Below are 18018 nucleotides of genomic sequence, written 5' to 3'. Positions count from 1 at the left end.
AGAATAAAAAGGAATTGTGAGGAAGAAAAGGGGTTGTGATGGACAGAGAGAGAAAAATAGAGAATGTTAGATTAGGCAAAAAAGAGACCAAAACGATGACAGGAAGGAATAACAGGAGTGCAGTTTCAAGAGAGAAGATAAAGGAAAAACAAATTAGAGAACAGAGAGGAGAGGATAAAACTTCAGACACTGAAAATGTAGGGAGTATGTTTATTTAATTCTGTTTTTTTAGATGTGCTACACAGTTTGACTCACTACTACATCTTAAATAGTGTCTGCTACACAAAACATTTACTGTAAAATATTCCACTTCTGAGTGAAATGGAGGGGAGAAGGAAAAAAGACACAGCAGAAATAGGAAGAGGAACACAAGCAGAGCTGAATGCGGTAAGAGAAGCAGCAGAGGGAAAGGTGAGAGGGAAGCAGGAAATGGTGATGAGGAAGAAGAATCTGGTACACGTGGTATTGCAGAAGCTGCAGTTTAGGCACCAATGCAGTTGGGATGCATTTCATACACGGCAGTTTCCAGCATGGTCATGCATCCCACAAAATGAAGAAGGACTTCTCTTCCTGCCCAGTTGCAGGGGATTGCAGCTTTTCAGCAGTCACCGTGGACCCCCACCACCACAGCCAGTCAGTGTTCAGAATTTTCACCCTGGAAAGTAGCAAACTCAACTAATGAATGTTGGGATTCTAGCCTTGTTAATTTACTCTTGATGAGCTTTTACAAATACTGTAGCTTCGGAACAAGGCCAGATTTTCTTTGGACAGGGCAAAAGTACAGTGGGTAGGCACTTTCATACAATTCCGCTAATTTGGAGGCTGATGCAAAAAGCTGAGTGTTAAAACTGAGCACTGAAATTCAGCACACAGTTTCTTGATGCACAAGCTATTTTTTTAACTCCCGATATAGCAAGCTGACGGTATGCTAGTGCATCGGGAGTCCAAAAAAAAAACCGCACAAACCAAAAAATCTTTGAAAAGATCACATGGTGCACAGCACAAAGTGATTTATGTGCAGAAAACACGGTTTCTGTGCACAAATCATATTTTCAGAGTATAACACGTAAGTTATGCACACACACAAAAGGCTTTCTGTGCACACAAATCATTTTATGCATGAAAAACATGCTTTTTGGGCAAAACTATTAATTGCAGGTCCTGCTGGTAGGCCGAGATTGGTCCTGATGGGAGGCGTTACATTTCTAGCTCTAAGAAGACAGTAGGTAAGCCAGCATTGGGGATAATAGAGAGTGCCGCCAGTGGCAGGGAGATTCCATGAGAGGGCGCTAACGTAAGCGCACATGTCTTGTGCACAGAGCTCCTTGCTGCCACATAACTAAGGGTAAAACTGTGCACTATGCTGTGGGCCTTTTTGCATCAGCCTCTTGGTTACAAATCCCAACCACCCATTAAAACAATGAATCTATGAGATTTACATTTGCAGAGTTAATTTCAGTTTGTACTGAACAATAGTATCCTTTCAGATTCGGCATATTTGTGAGTCTTATCAGAATGGCAGAGAGCTAAGTTTGATACCAGGGGTGGAATTTGTTTTGTGCTAGAAAACCTAGTTGCCAGCTAAAATATTTAAGGATGCAGCCGGGGGGAGGGGGCAGATTTCTCTTTAACTGCTTTTTTCACTGGTTTTCTTTTTTTTTTCTTAAGCATTTGATTTTTTTTGTTTTGCTTTTCTTTGCTCTCCCTTTCTCTGTCCCACAACCTTTCTCCTCCTGCCCTACCCTCAGCCTCCCTTCTACAGCCCTCCTTCACCTGGGCCTGCAGTGGTGGCTCCTCTGCCCAGTCCTATTTAAATGACATCATCATAAAGTGGGTGGGGATCAGATCCCAACACAAAAATCTGTGGCAAACTGGTGGTGGTGGGGAAAAATGTTGTTGTCCAGGGACTTCTTTAAGAATCTAAAAATCATAGAGGGATTATGCATGCCACATTTTTAGTGCAAATTAAATCATCAACCAAAACTCTTTGACTCCATCCATATTGGTGAGTGTGTGGCAGTCGCAGTAGCTATGTTTGTCCTGGGGAAAAGATTGGGTTTAGTAGATGGTAGTACTAAGGGTAAAGGACAAACGCATAATTTGATCCTTAATTGTCTGATAAATATATTGAGGCTCAGAACTGACAGAGAAAAGGGAAGGTAGGTAATAGTTTATGTGGATACTGTTACTGCGTAATGCTCCTATGAAGAGCAGCCCCAAAGATGGATACATCCCTACAATTCCTCCTGAACTGAAAAACTAATATCGAAACATTCCATAATTTCACCCATTTTCCTTTCCTTGGACATCCTGTTCCCCCATAATTCCCGCCTCCTGGAGTTTATTTTTTTGAATCAAGCTTCACAAGTTCCTTAGGTAGATAGGAAGAGAGAATGTAGTACTTGTGAAGGTTTTTGGTAAAATGAAACAATAAAAGTAACCTCTTCCCACAGTTTTGATGGGATGACGCTTGTAGAGGAGAGATTAGCCTTCTAAGCATTATATCTCTCTTGCAGTTCAGTCCGAACAACACTGGCTGCGATTAGTGTGAACTTTGCTTTACAAAACTGCTTTCTGAGTGCCAGTTCTGAAATCCTAACACTTAAAACCAAAAATGAATTTCTAGGTTAATTGAAAGCGTGTCTTCCCTATGTAGGATCTTTCTTTCCTTTTAAAGGGGAAGGAAGGACGGAGCCCGGGTGTGCTTTAGTGGCACGAGAGCACCAGCACAGACCCGAATCCCCCAGTTTTACTTACCAATGAGTTTTCCAGAGTCCCGATAGACGGATGCCTTTGGTAACCTAACCCCTGATAGGCACTGGCGAATCAAAAAAAACACACTGCAACACTCAAGCAAGAAACGAGAGAGCGTGAAAGCCTTACACTGCTTGCAAATTTGCCAATAATGTAATGCATTAACACAACTCCCCCCGCAACTGTTGGCTTAATCCACCTTCGGTTATGTATCTCGGGGTTATCTACCTCATTCGGTTGCAACCCCTCCCTTTTGACATAGCTCACCTCACTTTAATCTGCGGAGCAGCCACAATCCCTCTTTTGAAGAATTTGCTTTGTGGGGCTGTCACAGATTTGCATTCCAGCCTTTCTTAGATCCCTTTCCAAGCTTTGAATTATTTACTGATTTTTATTTTATTTTTTTGAGTCTCGTCTGCCGTGAGGAGAGAGAGAATAAAAGGCTTGGTAGAACAATTTTTGGAGCTTGGACCATTGTATTTTTTCAGGAACTGGTTTGCCTCAGAAAATCTAGGAGCAGATTTGCCTTTTCTGGCCAGTAAAGCTGAGGTGTGAACCTTGATGTGGTAGTTTTAAATCACCTCCTAGTTCTTGGAAGCAGTTGTGTTTGAGATGGGGGGGTAAAGCCGGAGGAAAAGCCAGTTCCGATCCAGAGAGTTAAAGCAACACTTCCACTGCTGGTTCAGAAGTTGTCTGTTATATTTAAGTACTACCAAAATACAAATGCTTTACAGCTTCCTGAGAAGAAGGTTAAGTTGAATTTAAGCTTTCCCTACCTAGTTATCACAAGGGCTTATAGTATGCTTTACTGTGGTTGATGATTAGCAATTTTTTGCTGCTGTTTGATTTTAATCTTTACTTTTTATGTTTTAGTCTAGGCATTGTATTACTTTTTGTACTGTTTGTAACTTACTGTGTTTTTATTTTGTACTTAATTCTTGTCACCCACTAAGCTCTCTGAATTAGCGGGCTACAAATCTGTGAAATAAGTGGGCACTCTTTCGGATCCCACATTTATTTCTCTGCTTCTCCAGACCTTATGTTGCTGGTCTGCCAAAGGCTGGAGTTGCTGGCCTTTCTGATGTCCAGCAGAGGAGACCCTTGGTGTGAAGCATTCTAACCTAATGGTGCATAGAAGTGTTTGAGCTGCTATCTTGGCAAGATCTGGTGTAGGTGTATGCTGTGCAAGGAGGCATCCAACCTGTAGCAACCAAGGCCTTTTATTTTTTTTATGCAACTTCTTATTCCATTTTGTCGCAGCAGAACTAGCTGCCTACATGCAGGCATCCTCAGAATCCATTCAAAACAGTTATCTATTTTTTTTTTAATGGAATGAAATCTACTACATAAAATATGGAGTCATTAAATATGCTTTTATTTATTCAATTTCCCAAGGTATGTTTGTCCAAACTTCCTTGCAAAACTTCAGAATGGATGCATAGTGTGACTTGCACACCACCACAAGGACAAGATACAAGTGAAGGTTATAGAGGGGAAACAATGATTTACTGTGTTAATTTGTGACACGATTTCAAACATGGCAGTATTAAACCTCACCGGTTTTCTTACTGACAGATAATTACTATTATCATTTCTAAAGTGCAGCTAGACATACACAGCACTGTACAGACACAGAGAGAGTCCCTGCTCAGTGGAGCTTACAGTCTAGTCAAGACAAGCATACATGATGCACAAGAGTCTATGGGATGTGCAGCTGTTGTGGAAAAGTGGTTAGACTTTAAAAGCAATATCAAAAAGATGAGTTCCTAAACTGGATTTGAATATGGCCAGAAAGGGAGCATGACGCACCGGCACAATAAGGTGGAAAGCATGGAGTCGGAAGTTGGCGGGTGAAAGAGAAGGTCGGAGATAAAAGAAGGGTGTAGGGAGAGAGAAGATAAAATAGATACTGAGGAGTTGCAGAATGAGAAGCTTGAACTATATGCAGAAGTGGACAGGGAGCCATGAAAGAGGAGTTCTTTCAGCGTTACTATAACCATGTAAGATTTTATGATTTTAAATCTGTGCTTTTTTTTTAATGTTTGTTCTCTGGAAATCGCTGTGATTTGACGACTGATGGTCTATCACATTCTATTAAAACAGCGCAGGTGAATTTTGAAGAGATTGCAGTGGAGAGAGTGCGCAGCAGGAGGCCTGCGAAGAGCAAGTGCAGTGGTCTAGCGGAAGGTGATCAGAGTGGATGAGGGTTTTGGTAGCATTTTGAAAGGAAGGAACTGATTTTAACAGTGTTGGAGAGAAAGAAATGGCATGCTTTAGCAGTGATTTGGATGCACATAGAGACCCAGAGAGGCATAAAAGATGACCCCAAGATTATGGACCGAGGGAAATGGAGGGTGAGCGTGGGAGAAAAACACCCCCAATCCCCAAAAATCATTTTCCTCTTCTCATACCCAAGGTATTGTCCCTCCCCATACTGATATTGGAGATCCTCTACTCCTAAAACTCCCAACAAGAACAAAATAAATTACACACAAGCAAGTTTGAAAAACTACTTTTATTATGCAAAATTAATATTTAATATGCCAGATAATGCATGTTTATGCAAATGCACCACAGGATTGCTGCGGACCTTTCCAACTCTTGCAACAGTTTCTACCCCCTAAGCTGTCGCAGGAAACTGGGAGCAGTGATTTATAGGACTGGCTGTAGTGCCAGCACGGGTGACAGATCGAGAGCCCTGTCTGCTGGGGCTGTCTGGGGCTGTGCACCTTGCGGAAGTCGTGTGCTCAGGTCCAAGACTGGGAAAGAAAATGGTGGCAAGCCAACGAGAGGGGGGTGCTATAGCGTGTCGCAAATACACCAAAGCAAGCTATTGCCCCGAGTCGCACAGCAGGCAATAGAGAGGACACGAAGGCAAACTTTAGACCTTTTTTTTAATTAAGAATTGTGTCTGAAGGCAAATATAAACTGCAGCTTTTGCTGAAAGGAAAAATATTGACTTCCTTCAATAAGCCTCTGGATTTCTAGCTGTAACTTTAGCCATTGTTACAGCCTCCTCTCCTGCCTTATTTGTAGTTCAATACAGTTTTAAATTTCAGGAGAAACTGACAGAGGCTGGAAGTGTTCAGAGAAATATTTTAAATGAAGCCCTTTATTTAGATTTAGCCCCACCTTTTCATTGGTAGGTCCAAGACCAACTGCTAGGCTTTTCTCTCATTCTGCATCTTCTACGGGGGAAAATGCTTCGTAAGTCGGGATGTACTACTCGTACCGTTGCTTCTATGGTTAACCCAAATTCCATATTTAAAAATCCAGTATAGGGGCCAGCCTGGTAGTTCAGTGAGCGTGCGGTGCACTGCCATGAAGAGGAACTTGGCTTTGATTCAGGGCTCAGGTCTTCTGCTCCCAAGTTGGTCAGGGTTGGGGATGCTCTGGTGACCTCGGAGGGGAGGAAGGCCATGGCCAACACACAATGAAACACAGTGGCTGGATTTTGAGCTCTTGAAGGAGCCTGCAGGATGATCCCAGACCGTGGAGTTTGGAGGGGATATGAAATAGGAGGGGGGGAATCCCTAAGCAGTTGTAAATGAAGGATCCCTGTACGAACCCAAATCAGTCCAGACTCCAGGGTGTTGTGCCTCCCTGCCAGCAGATGGCGACCGAGAAAGTTTTAATGACACGAGTGCCACCTGCAGTTCCTCTGTATTTCTCTGTCTCCAGCAGATGGTAGATGGTGCAAAACCTGCAGTTCTACAATTTGGGCAAATTTTTTCTTTTGAGCCTTCCTCCCGGGGTTGTTTTGTGAATCCTGGTGGGTTCTTCCCTGTCCAGTTGAGGCGGACGAGCCAGGGGTTGGTGACCATTGTGTGTGCTCGGTCCATGCGCCTGTGGGATGTAAATCTGGTGGTCCAGATCCTTCCCCTTCATGAGGCGGCTGAGGTGGCTGCAGGCTCGGGATATTCTTTTATTCTGAGGCACTCCTTTTCCTCTTTGAAGCCTCTGTTTAAGCTTTGGGGAGTTAAATACAGTTAAAAAAAAAAAAAAAAAAAGCTTAAGGCAGTAGCGCAGCTCTGCTGTGCAGGCGGCTTCCTCATTGCTTTGGCAACTGGTGTGTGTATTTTTGTTTGTGACGCTGTTTTAATACTGAGGTAGGTTGGGGTTTTTTTGGGTTTTTTTTCTCTTTCTGCTCGGTCAACTTTTTCCCTGATCGTGATGGGCTGTGGGTCAGCATGCTGCACAGTCTCGTCTCAACCGGCTCGGGTTGTGCACCGGATGCTCAAAGGGTGGGGAGGGCTTGTCCGTTGGCCCAGCAGCTGCAAAAAAAAAAAAAAATACAGACGTCCACCACTCCCACCTCTGCACCGTTCCAGGGTTTGGGCCGGGGTGCTGATCCCTTCCTGCTTTAAAGGAATGGCAGCCATTTTGGATTCACTTTCGGCCGTTCCCATGCTGTCAGAGGGGGGGAGAGGGATGTTACCCCGCACTTGTCTCCAGCCCATTCTGTCTCTGGACGTGATCGGGGGACTCGGAAGAGGAACAGAATCCCATGCTGCCAGTCCCTAGCTCCTATCCTATGGGGGTGAGACATCAAGTCCTTTTTCAGCGGGCTTTGTTTTACTGCTGCATGAGGCTTATATTGCCAAGCAGCAGGCAACTTGTGCTGGTATGCATTCTCGGTCCCAGCCACCTGGGGGCTGTTCTATAGGGCCAAGGCAGAATCTGTCTGTTACAAAATGTGTTTCCCCTGTCCAGAGATTTTTGGGTCCTCCTTCGGGATCAGGCTCAGGTGGGGATGAGTCAGAGGCTTCTGATGTAGCTCCGGTGGGGATAGGGGACCCTCCTGGCCAAGATTTACAGGTAGATCTGGTGGCAGGAGGGATGGGTCAGGGGGATGATCCTGAGGGAATCCTGGTCTTTTTTAGGCAGGAGAAACTAAATGCCTTACTTCCTCTGGCTTTTCAGGTACTTGGGGTTAACATGCCCCAGGAGGACTCTGATTTGGAGGGGGTGATTTGGGGTCCCCCCGATGGCCTTCCCATATCACAAATCCGTTAAGAATCTGGTGGAAACAGAGTGGGGAACTCCTGATTCTGGTATAAAGGTGGGAAGGGCCATGGCGAAGCTTTATCCCTTGCCTGAACAGACGGAGCTTTTTGCCCTGCCTAAAGTTGATGCGATTTCAACGGTTACAAAAAGGACGACTATCCTGATGGTAGGGTCCACGGTGTTGAAATACTTACAGGATCGTAAATTGAAAGTGCACTTCAAGAGGATTTTCAAGGTATCAGCTGTAGGTTTGCGTGCTTTATGCAGTGCTTTATGCAGTGTGCTTGTCTGCGCTGGGTGCAACAGATGTAAGAAAGCCTGCCAAAGTCAGGCAAGGAGGCGGACAGGGCCGAATGTGTTGAGGCGACGGTCGCTTACAGTGTGGATGCTCTGTATGATTTGGTTTATACGTCGTTTCAAATTGTGGGATCAGCAGTTTCCGCTAGGAAGTTGCTCTGGCTGGCGTAATTGGTCGGCTCACTGCCTTTTAAGGGTCAGTTCTTGTTTGGTGAAGACCTTGAGCAGTTGATGCAATCTCTGGGGGACAATAAGGTCCTCAGGTTACCGAAGGATAAGCCTAAGGCTAAGAGATTTTTTTTTTCAAAGGCAGTTTTTCTCTTCGGGGTCAGTCCTTTCTGGGGTCCCCGAAGACCATTCTGGGGCACCGCCGGGGATGGTGCATCTGGATTTAAGTCCTCACAGTGATGCGAGGCCGGTCCACTCAGTTGTTCCTACGAGGAGTGGGCCAGGATTACTCAGGACCAGTGGGTTCTCAGTGTGGTAAAGAACAGCTAGCTTTAGAATTTGCTCATCCCATCTGCAACTTTTTAGTTTCCCCTGGCGATTTGGGAGACACTGGACAGTCTGCAACGGCTGGGGGCAGTGATTCTGGTTCCCCGCGAGGAGGTTCACATGGGAAGATATTCCATTTACTTCGTAGTCCCAAAGAAAGAAGGCACTTTCCAGCCGATTCTCAATTTAAAAAAAGGTAAACGCGATGTTCAATGTTCCATATTTCCATATGGAAATCCTAAGGTCAGTGATAGCGGCAGTTCACAAGGGAGAGTTTCTGGCGTCTCTAGATCTAACGGAAGCATACCTACACATCCAGACTCAGTTTTTTTTTTCTGTGCTTCATGATTCTGGGACAGTGTTTTCAGTTTCAGGCCCTTCCTTTCAGGTTGGCCGTGGCACCACGCATCTTCACCAAGGTGATGGTGTGGTGGCAGGAGCTTTGTGTCAGGAAGGGATTCTGGGCGACTGGCTTATCAGGGCGAAGTTGGAGGTTCTTTGTCGCCAGTCGGTTCAGAAGGCTATTGGTATTCTCGAGTCGGCTGGGTGGTGAATTTGGCAGAGAGTCACCTGCAACTGTCACAGTCCCTGGAGTATCTGGGAGCTTGATTCAACACACTGTCAGACAAGGTGTTCCTTTTGGATGAGCGTGTTCGGAAGTTGCAAGGGCGGATTCGGTGTTTGTTAGGGATGACGATGCCCAAGGTCTGAGACTATTTGCAGGTTCTGGGTTCTATGACTTCTGCCCTGGATTTGGTGCCGTGGGCGTTTGCTCATTTGAAACTCTTGCAGAGGGAACTTTTGGAATGATGGAACCTGGTCTCAGAGGAGTTTCTTCTTCCTTTGCCCCTCAAGGGAGTCGCTCGGGAGACACTGTCCTGGTGGCTTCTAGGCCCCAATCTCCTTCAGGGGTTAGATCTTGAAGTTCTGGATTGGTTAGTGCTTATTACCAATGCCAGTCTCTTTGGTTGGGGAGCAGTTTATCAGCATTAGTCTGCTCAGGGTTGCTAGTCCATGAGAGAGTCTGTTTGGTCTATCAATTGGTTAGAGACCAGAGTGGTCCACTTAGCCTTACAGAAATTTCTGTTGTTAGTGAGAGGTCGTTCAATGATGGCTTTCTTGAACAATACGATGACAGTGGCTTGAATCAATTGGCAGGGCCGAATCAAGAGTCTAGCAGTGGCCCAGGAATCTCAAGTTGATTCTTTGGATGGAACAACACTGGAGCAAATAGTGGCATCACACATTGCCGGGGTCAAAAACATTCAAACATTATTTGAGTCGCACAGTGTTGGATCTGGGCGAGTGTGAGTTAAAGTCCGCAATGCAGCTCATTCCCAAGAGGTGGGGCTCCCCCCATATGGAATTAATGGTGACTCGTCTGAATGCCAAGGTGTTTCAGTTTTTCAGCCGGAGAAGAGAGCACTGGGCCAAGGGCATCTGGGCTGGTACTACCTTTGCCTCGGGAAGTTCTACTTTCTTTACTCCCTGGCTGCTTGTGGGCAAGATGTTGTGTTGAATAGAAAAGCATCAGGGCGAAGTGGTCTTGGTGGCTTCAGAATGGCCACATTTGTCTGTGGTTCGCGGATGTGATCAACTTGGCCTTAGACAGCCCGATTCGCTTTAGTCACCTAGTGGGCCTTCTTCATCGGGGACCCATATTTTCAGACCAGGCTGCTCACTTTTGTCTAGTGACTTAGCCTTTGAGAGGCGGAAATTGAGACTTAAGGGTTATCCTGAGGCTGTCATTGCTAAGTTGTTGCAGGCCAGGAGAAAGTCTACTAACCTTTCATACATGAGGGTATGGAAGATTTTTGAGTCCTGGTATTCAGTTGACTGGGTTCGGCCTCTCATGTCTTCAGTTCCTGATACTTTGGCTTTTCTTCAAGAAGGTCTGGCCAAAGGGTTGTCTTTGAGCTGACTTAAAGTCCAGGTAGCAGCTCTGGGTTGTCTTCTTGGTAGACTAGAAAGCTCTACTATTTCTGCTCATCAGGACGCGATTCGGTTTCTTAGATGTACGAAGAATTTACTTTCGTCGGTGTGGAGAGTTTGTCCATCCTGGACTCTTAATCTTGGAGGTTTGTGTGACGCACCCTTTAAACTGCTTAGAAGAATGACGCTTAAGGACTTGACTCTTAAGGTTGTCTTTCTGGTGGCCGTTTGTTCAGCTAGGAGAATATCTGGGTTGCAGGCTTTGTCTTGCTGTGATCCATTCCTTCAGATTTCGAACTTGGGCATGTCATTGAGGACTGTACCTTCTTTTTTTACCTAAAATGGTATCGCCGTTTCACGTGGATCAGACAGTGGGACTTCCAGCTTTTCCCGAGGTGGACATGTCCACTCCTCACACGAGGGAGCTCAAGCTGTTTAGATGTAAGAAGAGTGTTGTTGAGGTATCTCAAGATAACTAATGACTTCAGGAGATCGGGTCACCTGTTTTTTCTGTAGAGCGGTTCAGATAGAAAGCACTTAAGACTACTATTTCATGATGGCTTAAGGAGGCTATTGGATCTACTTACATTATTAGTGGTCATCCGGTTCCTGAGGGCTTGCGTGCATTCTTCACGCTCTCGGGCTTCTTCATGGGCAGAGGCTCAGCTAGTTTCTTCACAGGAAATTTGCAGGGCAGCGACTTGGAAGTCTAGCGTCTGGATGTGGGAGGTACGGGTTCCCCATCCTTTGGTGAAAGTGTTCCGCGAGCAGGACTCTCCAGGTTCCACCCTGAGTAGGAAGCTTTGGTACATCCCAGGAGTCTGGACTGATCTGAGCACATACAGGGAAATGAAAATTGGTTCTTACCTGCTAATTTTTGTTCTTGTAGTACCACAGATCAGTCCAGAACATGCCCATTCTATTGAGGGGGAGAATCATCCGCTCATTCTGTTTTTATAGCATGGGATACAGTATTGATGAGGTATATTTTCAAGTTTTGAAAGTTTTTTTGAAATTTTGGCGGCTTGATTTTTGCTTGGGTGCAGATTAATACTGAGGAACTGCAGGTGGCACACGTGGTTAAGTAGCAGTGGCAGTAAAACTTTCTCTGTCTCCATCTGCTGGCAGGGAGGCAAAACCCCAGGAGTCTGGACTGATCTGTGGTACCACAGGAATGAAAATGAGCAGGTAAGAACCAAGTTTCCTTTCATGGGGTCAGAGACCAGCCCCAGTTCCGACTGAGCAAGAGGACCAAAAAATCCCCCCAGTACATCAAATACTGTTGGTGATAAATATTTCTGATTAAGAGCTGAGAATGACTGCAGCATGGCTACAAGAGATGGCTTTGTTTATACAGTAGCCATGCACACGCCATTTCTAAAAGCCAATTTCTATGCCCAGATTTCGGTGGAAAGCTTCTAGATATATTTTTGTGGAGCTACAGAATCGCCCCCACACTGTTGCTATGGCAACGCTTCCCTTCTGTGCGTCTGCTAAGCGGGCAAAATTGTACAACCCTGGTTTCAAGCAAAGCACAGACAGCCATGGCTTTTGAAGTCTATGAAAATGTTTAAAAAAATTAAAACATTCTAATTTTAATTCTCTGAGAACCTATTTAAAACTTAGGGTAAAGTGAAATACTGCAGAAGGAAGACAAATAATTGCATTATCTCTGATGGCAAGCCATCTGTAAATTAATGCCAGTGAACACTGTACATATAGTGTTCGGATAACTAAATATTTAACCATATCAGAAAGGCACACAAAAAAGAATTGCATTTTGTAACCCGCTGGCTAACACTTCTGGAAGCGAAGCTTTGCATGCGCTGCTGTAACAGGGTCTTCCATTAACATGTTTTCAGAAACCAGGCTGCATGTAATGTAGTTGAATGCTTTCTGTATTCTCTACAAATAGTCTTCACAGACATGATCACCTTCCCTCCCAAGTACAGCTCAAAGGAATGTAAGAACAGAGAGACAAATAGCAAAACGCCTGAAGTACTGCTATGTTTATAGGCTGTGAGCATGGTCACTTGGAAAGGTATGTTAAAAAAAAAATAAAATTGAAGATTAGATTAGGAGCATGACACACATAATGTATGAGGGGGGTTCTAGATGTTGGATGGTGACCCCCTGAACCTGACCCATCTGTGACCAACGTAAGAATCCTAAAACAAAAAACCAACCTGATGCAAACTGCATTGATTAAGTAATATAGGGACATAGCTGATGAAGGCAGAGCCCTTCCAGTTTGCCCAGTTATTCCTGTCTATACTGTCAAAGGTAGATCCCAGCTGCCAGCCATAAAGCATGACTGCCTGTAGGACATTGCTCCTTATCCATTCCAGCCTCTGAAGTAGCCGAGCATGCCAGGTCCTCATTTAGTTAACATCCAGCACCTCTCTGCTCTCGTGTCCAATGACAAGGACCCACGGTAGACCAAACAGCCATCAACACCAGCATGACATTTATTCAGATATCAGGCACTCCCCTCCCCCCAGGTCCCTGTGGCCTTTCCGGATGTTGCACCACCAGCCACCTGCCGCACCAATCTGGTGAACATAAGGAGCGTGTAGCCTGCAAGACAGACCCCGCTACTTGAGTACTTCTGTTTCAGCAAAGACTCGTTTGTGCCACTGAGTGTTACTGTTACAAATTTAAGGTGTAGGGTAAGATAAATTAGTGTAGGTTTCTCAGACCACAAGAGTAGGCATGCAAACATAAGAGCTTGTTGGGAAATATATGGTAGCATGTAACCAATCAAATGGAGTTTTACATATTATAAATTATATTATAAGAAGCAATAGCTTCTTCCTTTTATAGGTCTCGTTTCCTTAAGCAGGTGAGACTTATCAGATGTTCGTGTGCGTGTGTCCTCCTTTCGATTTCTAAATGACTAGATGAAGCTCAACCAAACTTTGTACGCAGCCGAGACATCTGACTTTCGTATGTTTCAAAGTTTGCAAGTGAATTTTTTATGTGGGGGGAATGGAGGGGGAGATAGGAAGAGGTGTGAAGAAATACATGGGGGCAGAATTCAACTCATGGGTTCTCGAGAATTACTGTGCCTCTGCTGTTTTGTATTCTAGAATATACGGTAGTTTGAAATTGATTACATATCGAAAGCTTTGAATAAGTCATGATAGATCATTGCTTTATGTATTTTAAATTTTCTGCTATCTTAAAAAAAAAAAAAAAAAAAAAAAATCAAAATGCATAAAAGTTGGGAGTTGTTTCACTAATCTACACAACGTATTCTACACTTTCATTGTTAAAAACTAATTTGACATATTCCAAAGGTAATTAAGAATAAAAAAAAAGCCAGTGTCTTGATTCCATAAATCATAGCAAACACGAAAAAAATTTGCCTTAACAAGGCCCATAATAAGTTATAGAGCCCACTTGTGTCCAGTCACAGTAGTTGATAGAGTTGAATAGTTCTGGATGAAGAATCGTCTGTTTCTGTTGTACGAAATCAATTTATAGCAAAGGTCAAAATATGCTGAACAAGTAGCTATTGAAAGAACTCCAGGATGTTGTTGTTCAAAGGTACAGATTGGGGAAGGGCTCTAAGAAAATGTCAATGTGTTTGAATATCTCTTGGGGCACTGTCAGGTCCATCATTGTAACATGGAAACAGTTTGGCACCACAAAGACACTGCCGCTATCAGGCCGTCCCTGCAGAGTCAGTAGCCGTGGATTAAGAAAACTGCTGCGGAAGGTCACTGTGAGGCCTAAGATTACTTCTTAAAAGGACTACAGAGGCCTCTGGCTGAGACTGGGGAAAATATTTATTTTGGCTCTCACCCATTATCGGATACAGGCCCTTTAAACTGTAATGTTTTACCGTCTCATCCACTCAACTCCTTCTCCCCATTACTGAGCTATAATGGTGCAGGCAGGCAGCCTAAGACCCAAATAAGACTCTGTTTAAACCCAGTGTAAGCGCAGAGTACCTTCATTGATCTGATGAAGAGAGGATAACCCTCGAGTGTTGGTCACAGATGGATTGTTAGTCCAGTGAAAAGGTAGTCTAGATTTTGTTTGTTGATCCCTTTATTTCGATATCTGAATAAATATTTCCTGTCCTCTAGTGCTTGTATGGGCAGGGTTGCAGGGCTTTAGCATTGAAGAGGAGGATTGGTTTTATTGTAAGCTGCTCCTGATAGTTTTGCTTATGGTGCAGTATATATTATTTTAAATCAATGAACTATTGACTGATCAGCAGTTCCAAGATTACTTCACACTCATTGCTTTTAAGGGAGGGTGGCAAGAAGGAAGCCAATGGAGGTGACTCATAGCTTTAGGAAAGAAACATTCAGGGGATGCTGCATGCATGTGGCTGGAGGTTTTGTGGTCTGATGAGACCAGCTTGGAACCTTTTTTTTTTTGTTTCATTGCTAAGCAGTTAGTGCTGCGTAAAACGAGTACAGCGTATCGTCGTGGTACCCGATTCCCTACACTAAAGCACGGTGATGGCGACATTATGTTGTGGGGATGCTTTGCAGCAGGGACGGGGGAGGGGGCTTGTGAAGATGGAGAGAAATGTGGATGGTGCAAAGTGCAGGCCGATCCTGGAGGGAAACCTGTTCTCTTCTGCCATAGAGCTGGGACTTGGGAGAAGATTCACCTTTCAACAGGACAATGAACCTAAGCACAAAGCAAAAGCAATAATGGAGCCACTCAGCAAGAAGAAAGTGAATGCCCTGGAGTGGCCCAGGCAAAGCCCAGACCTGAATCCAACAGAAAATCTGTGACGAGAACTGAAGACTGCATCCCACAGCCAGCGTGAAAGGGCTCGAGTTCTTCTGCCATGAAAAATGGACACAAACTGCGCCATCCACTGTGCAAAGTTGGTAAACACTTACCCGAAACGATTCATGGCGGTTATTGCTGCAAAGGGGCTTTCACAGAGTATTGAGGCAAGGGGTGGGAAGACTTATGCAATCAAGGCTTTTTTTTTTTAATTATTTACTTTGCAATAGTTCTATAATAGTTCATTATTTATTTTATTTAAAATTACTTATATACTTGCGCCCTCCATAGTTCAGAGGCAGTTTATAATAGAACATGCATAAATTTAAAATACAGCTAGCTAAAAGTGATGGAAGTGTCAAGTGTTTTATAGATCGGTGAAGAAACAAGCTCCTACTTTGATTTATGATGTCACTTTGATGTATATTGTATTTTTTTTTTTTGATAACACAATATGAAGAATGTACAAGGGTATGAAGACTCTTGCAAGGCACTGTGTGTCACGTTTTACATATGTTGGTTGTGTTGCACAAAAGTGGCATCGAGGCTGTCTAGAATGTCGCACTTCCTTCTGGTTTATGATACTGAAATTGAAAATGAAAGTAAGAGCCAGTTAAAGGGCAGAGCAGCCTGAGGCAGTGTGATCCATGCCCCCAAAATTGCTGTTTTCTTGTCTGAGAAAAAAAAAAAAGTGTAAACTTGGACACAGAGCCCAACACCCAGGTAATGGTGACCTAAGCTGTGATGCTTTCTAAACCTTTGCATTTATGCATAACAGTCAGGATTAGAATGATTTGTATTCCTAGATATAATGAAAGTGAAGCTGCATTGCGTTGCAGTACTACAGAACATGCAGTAAAATGGAGAGCAAGCCAGAAATATGGTTAACAGTACAAGAGAGCATGTATAAAGTCTGCTAAAAAAAAAATGTACTTAAGTGTTGAAATGCAAATATAGTTTCATACCTGAAGAAAATCCAGTAGGCAGAGTAGAAATGAAGAATGCCATTGTTTCTTGTTCTGGTGCGAGAGATGCGGGGTTGAATCCAGATGTGCAGAATTCTAGCTGCACAGCAGGTTTCAGCAGGGTGGGCGTGCAGTCGTCCTGCAGCTGGTAGCAAAGGAGACTCTTCAGAATCTGTGTGACTATGATATTCAGTCAAAACTTCTCCAGAATTCCCCACAAGTCTCCCTGGGCTTGGAATGGGTTTGCATGCTTCCTTGGCCCCAGGACATTTTGTCTTATTCTGGTCTCTTCAAACAAACCTAGGAGAAGGACAGATGCTTCCTCCTGCAGGAATTCCTGGGCATCATCTTATCTCGAGTATGGCCTTTTCACTAGGATCCAGGTTATATGCAAGCGTACAACTGAGCTGAGTCCAACAAGTAGACGTGCCAGGCTCTGCCTGCACTTTTTCCCCCAGGGAGTTATCCTCGTTCTGTTTTAATTTGGAGGCAGAATTATCCCACAGGTGGAAATGATCAGCACCCAGGCTCTTCCTGTACTAGCCTGGTTGGAGAAAAGGAAATGATCATTTTTCTCCGTAAGCTGTGAAGAAAGCGAGACTCTTCTGCTTCATAGCAGAGACTGTTCGCTACCTGCAGTCTAGCTCGGAATCACTAATTTTGGCTGGAATGTCCAGGAAGTCATTTTAAGTCCTGGGGCGTGGCCCCCTAAGTGCAGGACCCTAAAAGGGTAGGCATGCCGGCACTATAAAGTGCGCCTTTGGGTGTGATTATCGAGCAATCTAACCATGTATTGGATTGATGAAATATGGTTTGCTCCAGCAGGTTTTGTTTTTTTAAGGCATCCATAGTTGCTTGGGTGACAGATCTAATGATTTTGGACTTGTTCTTTGCCTGCTTAATGAGTAGGATTAGCAGATTTAACATGTATCTTTTTGGCTATTTGGGTTTTGACTGAATATCTTCTGCTCTACATGGAAAAAGTCATTGAGTTTGCACAATAAAGCTTCCTAGATACAGTGCAAATGGTGCAAGATGTGAAGTCAGTGTGCATCTTATTCCCTTCCTTTTCTCATCACTAATTCCGGCATCTCTTGTCTTCTGTTTGCAGCCATAGACCTTTTGTATGGGGGTATTTACTGCTTTATGTGTCAAGATTACATTTACGACAAAGACATGGAACAAATTGCCAAAGAAGAACAACGGAAGGCTTGGAAACTACAAGGTTTGGTTTTCCTTTAGTACCTGCCTGAAATGTCTGGGCTAAGGATGAGGTGGCGGGGGGAGGGGGTGAACCCATGGAAGAGAGCAGCAAAGATGGGGGCCACCTGCCACTTTGCAGTAGCTAAGACTACTTTTTAATTTCTTTGCACAGCCCTCCTATTTGCCCTAATGCTGCTAAGCTGAGGCAGCGTTAGGCAGGTGGATTATTTCAGGTAGAGAGACTGTAATTGTCTGCTCCTTAGTCATGGGGGCCATGTTGAGTAGATCTGTTCCCCCCCCCCCCCCCCCTTCTCATAAATCCCTCCAGTGATTCCCATAGAGTTAGAGATGATATAAATGCACGCATTTGTTTTATTATTCAGTTTGCTTTCCCTAATTTTTTCTTTTTTAGCCTTCACCCCAACAATGGTTTCTCCCTACCAGTGTACAATGACAGGTAAGAGGCGTGGGCTGGAGGCGCACTTCCCACAGATTTGTCCTGCCATTGCTAGATGAGATTTATGCTTAGGAATTTCAGCTTTGTCGTGCTGCTTCTCCTTCCCCCCCCCCCCCCCCCCCCCCTTTCGGAGATGACAAGAAGGAGCTGTTT

At 44.3% G+C, this 18018-nt stretch overlaps 1 protein-coding gene across 5 annotated transcripts in view; it reads left to right on the top strand.

Annotated features, from left to right (window-relative positions):
- The window catches only part of USP22 (ubiquitin specific peptidase 22), a 136709-nt gene that overhangs the window by 47340 nt on the left and 71351 nt on the right, over positions 1-18018 (top strand). For 4 of the 5 annotated variants that reach the window (XM_029576574.1, XM_029576577.1, XM_029576576.1 and 1 more), the window contains 2 exons: positions 17317-17430; positions 17821-17865. In XM_029576574.1, coding sequence (XP_029432434.1) covers positions 17317-17430; positions 17821-17865 — 159 coding nt within the window. The remainder of the gene's footprint in view (positions 1-17316; positions 17431-17820; positions 17866-18018) is intronic. The other variant, XM_029576575.1, reaches the window with a different exon arrangement.

Source organism: Rhinatrema bivittatum, chromosome 14 (genome assembly GCF_901001135.1).
Source record: "Rhinatrema bivittatum chromosome 14, aRhiBiv1.1, whole genome shotgun sequence".
Lineage (NCBI taxonomy): Eukaryota > Metazoa > Chordata > Amphibia > Gymnophiona > Rhinatrematidae > Rhinatrema > Rhinatrema bivittatum.
This window is presented reverse-complemented; position numbering and strand designations above follow the sequence as displayed.